This window comes from Austrofundulus limnaeus, unplaced genomic scaffold (assembly GCF_001266775.1).
Source record: "Austrofundulus limnaeus strain Quisiro unplaced genomic scaffold, Austrofundulus_limnaeus-1.0 Scaffold3, whole genome shotgun sequence".
Taxonomy (NCBI): Eukaryota; Metazoa; Chordata; class Actinopteri; order Cyprinodontiformes; family Rivulidae; genus Austrofundulus; species Austrofundulus limnaeus.
The window spans coordinates 2,862,743-2,866,860 of NW_013952405.1; the positions used below are offsets into that span (position 1 = coordinate 2,862,743).

Here is a 4,118-nt window from a genome sequence, read left to right on the forward strand (position 1 = left end):
ATACTATACTATACTCATACCTTTACAATACAGTATTTTAGTAGAAAAATGACTCAAATGTCTCTAATCAAACATTATATTACTAAAGTCAAACAATTTTACATACATATCTCCATTGCATTTATTTGATTTGCAGCTATGAAACATTCAGAAAAGCAAACTACAATTAAAACAATACAAAAAAAGAACTCATCAACTTTAATTAAGAGTAAAGGTACCATTGTACTGAACAGCAAACAAAATATTAGCCCCCACTGTTGTAGAGACATGTAAATTATTTCATTGAAGGAGCAGCACAAACATAGCTATTTTAGACACTTCGTTCCAATTAAAAACAGACATTATTAAATTTAGATGTAGTTGGTTTTTTTAAACTAATAAATACTGTAATAAATGAATAAATACTCCAGCATAAAAAATGCTAAATAACAAAAAAAAAACTCTCTATAAAACTCATCTTTAATCAGTAATTTAACATATCATTTAGCTATAATAAAACAAACACTTCCCTCTTTCTGAATTTTTTCGCTCAAAATTGTATAATGATAAGTATTCAATAAGCTAAGTTTATGGCTTTTAAGCTGTACTGAAAGAAACTTGTAACAACCAGCGTTATGAATGAAATGTATGCTGCAACGAGCCGTACTGATATCCTTCTCTGGTCAGAACAAACTATAAAGTGATGCCAAAAGTTGAGAAATCAGGACAAGTGGGACGCTAATATTAAATTAAATCTTATTAGGGCAAATCTTTCCAGATTCCAGTTATCTGTTCTTCGCCTGCATATGTATCTAACATGTCATTAAGAGGAGTCCTGTCTTTTGGTTTTCCAGGAGCTGGTTGCAGCAGGTCTTTGTAACGCCATCGGTGGTTGTTTCCGGTGTTATGCAGTGGCTTCCTCTCTGTCTCGGAGTCTTGTCCAGGAGAGCACCGGGGGCAAGACACAAGTAAAACAAACCTTAATCTGATTGCAGTGTACATATGGTTCTGTGGAAAAGCTTCAGAAAGTTTTCAACCCTCAACTTTAAAATAAGAGCAAGGGAAAAGTTAAAGAATTTGGAATAATCCACATTAGGAACCACATGTTTGAAACACCATCAACTAAACTTGCTCACAAGCAATTTGAAGGCACAAACAAGTTCTCACAAAATCCTGGTGTTTACTTTGAGGTGTTTAATCCTGGTGGGTGGGTTTTTTTTGTGTGTGTGTTTTGTCAGGTTGCAGGGGTGGTCTCCTCAGTTATTGTGCTGATCACCATTTTGAAAATAGGTGCCTTGTTTGAAGACCTCCCCAAGGTACGGTTGCTTTCTTTCCCCATCTTTTCTCACACATCACCAAACCAGTAAATCTATGGGCATGTGTGTTTGCGTGTGTGCGTGTGTGTGCGTGCGTGCGTGCGTGTATGTGTGTGTGTGTGTGTTATTCCTCAGGCCGTCCTAGCCACCATAGTGTTTGTGAATTTGAAAGGAATGTTTAAGCAGTTCATGGACGTGTCTATGCTGTGGAGAACCAACCGAGTTGACTTGGTGAGTTGTAATCTGACTAAACTCTCCTCCTGCCTTGCTTGTTGCACCGCTGAACCTCACTGACTGCACGTGTGTCTCCATCTAGCTGGTGTGGCTGATAACGTTCATCAGCACCATCCTGCTCAACCTGGACTTGGGTCTGGCCATCGCTGTTGGCTTCTCTGTGCTCACTATCATCTTCAGAACACAAATGTAACAACTTTTATTATTTCTTATGAATGTTTTTTAAAAAAGAAGTTCTCAGCTAAAAAAAAGTGTTGTGTTTTTGCCATAATAAGGACATTTTAAATCCTTTCAGACCCCACTACTCCATCCTGGGCAATGTGCCAGGCACTGACCTGTATCTGGACACAGAGCGCTACAAGGCGGTAAGAATATAATATAAAGCTCATCTTTCGCTGAAGAGTTAAAGGCAGAGTCAACGCAAACTAAGAAACAAACTTCACAGCTACTATTTGTGATATTTGGACATGTAATTTAAACTGTAAGCAGCAGAGAAACACACACTCACACTGTTTTAATGTTTGAATTACAAAAACATGTTGAATTGAGGTTTTCTAAAGAAATTTCTGTGTGAACCTAAAAACATTTGTCGCAATATTTCATAAAGTTGTTTTGATCTCTATTAGAAATGAGCATTTAAGTGAGTGTAGTAATCCATTGTTGCCCTGCAAACAATTTTTATTCTTGTTTATTCATCAAAAACAGAAGAAAAGAAAAGCTGCGGAAGGAGAATTATGTTCATCACTCTTCATATTTCTGTTACCGCTGGTGTCTCGTCATTCTGAGACATTAAATTAAGACAAACCATGTAAAACCAGGGCTAATAAAGGCAAACTATAATTGGTGAAAAAGAAAAAGTGTTTTTTGTCTTGAATTTATCCCTGCAGGCCAAAGAGATTCCAGGAATAAAAATCATCCGCTCATCAGCAACCATCAACTTCACCAATTCTGAGTTGTACCTGGAGTTCCTCCAGGAGAAGGTGTGTGGACGTGTGGGACAACAAATGTCCAACGCAGTCCCTCTCTTTTCTAGTTGTCAGCACCCTCAACGACTTTCGTTATGTCTCATTCTCGTCTCGTTTTCTCTCTCCTAACGATGACACCTGGACGTTTCCGCTCAGAGTGGGATTGAAATCGAGAAGCTGCATAAGGAGAGGAAGAAACAAGAAGCCAAGCAGAAGCGTCAGCAAGAGAAAGAGAAAAAGAAAAGGAGAAAAGATGCTAAGGTGAAGGCGTGATCCCCTGCTCTTTTAAACCTTTTTTTTACTAACTTCAGCGTGGCACTTTTTTTTCCCTGATCCCTGGTTTTTGCCATCTGACAGAAAAAGAACTCGAGTCATCTGCCGAGTGCCACCAACGGTGTGAAGGATTTACAGCTGGATGGGGGGAGTGTATTTACAGTAACACTGGATAAGACTAATCAGAAAGACGTAGTTGCGAACCTTACAGACTCCACCACAAACAGCTTTAACAAATGCCAAACAAACATGGCTTACCAAGCTGACTCGAACATGTCTGACTCAGACTCAGACCGCAGTTACGAAGACATCCCAGAGATTTCCTATCGAGGAGGTGAAGGAGACGCAAGGGCCTGCGGGTCAGGCATTCACAGCGTCGTCCTGGACCTGTCCACAACCAGCTTTGTGGACACAGTCATTGTGAAGATGCTGAAAAATGTATGTCTGGATTTTTTTCCCCCACATTTTAAAAACTGTTTTTTTTTTATTTGAGTACTTATTAGAGTTTTCCATACATTTCAGATTTTCAGAGACTTTAAAGCTGTTGATCTGGACATTTATCTCGCCGGCTGCCAAGGTAAAGAACAAACAGCAGTCAAAACAGAAACAGAGTTGATGTCAAAATCAAAGCATTGAAAGGTTTAATGATGAACGCATCAAGGTCTCAGCCTGTGTGGCGCCACGTTGTTCCCTTTGGCTCACAAAAGTCAAACACTGGCATATAATTATGATATTCTTTCTCCTGCGTGATCAAGCACTCTCTCTTTTTCTTTTTTTTCTCCCCGTGTTTATTTGTGTCCAAACTTAGCCTGTGTGGTGGAGCAGCTGGAAAAGGCAAACTTCTTCTCCGAGTCCGTCCCAAAGAGCAGACTGTTTGTCTCAGTTCATGATGCTGTGCTTCACATCCTCAGTAAAACGGGACAGAGAGACATCGTGTTTGTGAGTGGATAACTGTTGATAGTTATTAATGTCTTCTCATGTGTATGCATATGTTTGTGTAAATATGTTATGAACCACTAGGAATTATTGGAAATTTCAAAAATGAATCATTGGATGTGCATCTCCAATTTATTATCCATTGGTTCCAACTAAATTCAAGATGGCCACCGCAGCAAACTGACCTTACAAAAATATATTAGCAGAGGTGTCAAAAGTATTCACATTCATTACTTAAGTAGAAGTATAGATACTAGGGTTTAAAAATACTTTTTGGGAAGTAGAAGTATCAACTCAAGCTTTTTACTCAAGTAAGAGTATAAAAGTACGGGTTTTAAAACTACTTAAAGTGTAAAAGTAATGGACAGTATTAAGGATAAAAGCTCAGGCTGTTCCAAAGGGTTCTATAGGGTCC

General features: G+C 38.8%; 1 protein-coding gene across 1 annotated transcript in view; it reads left to right on the forward strand.

Annotated features, from left to right (window-relative positions):
• The window catches only part of LOC106522501 (solute carrier family 26 member 6), a 15,378-nt gene that overhangs the window by 6,877 nt on the left and 4,383 nt on the right, over positions 1-4,118 (forward strand). Inside the window, exons 7-16 of the mRNA XM_014015531.1 lie at positions 810-947; positions 1,218-1,295; positions 1,431-1,526; positions 1,612-1,718; positions 1,825-1,894; positions 2,417-2,509; positions 2,651-2,755; positions 2,852-3,205; positions 3,290-3,344; positions 3,576-3,706. Of these exons, the coding sequence (XP_013870985.1) occupies positions 810-947; positions 1,218-1,295; positions 1,431-1,526; positions 1,612-1,718; positions 1,825-1,894; positions 2,417-2,509; positions 2,651-2,755; positions 2,852-3,205; positions 3,290-3,344; positions 3,576-3,706 (1,227 nt within the window). The remainder of the gene's footprint in view (positions 1-809; positions 948-1,217; positions 1,296-1,430; positions 1,527-1,611; positions 1,719-1,824; positions 1,895-2,416; positions 2,510-2,650; positions 2,756-2,851; positions 3,206-3,289; positions 3,345-3,575; positions 3,707-4,118) is intronic.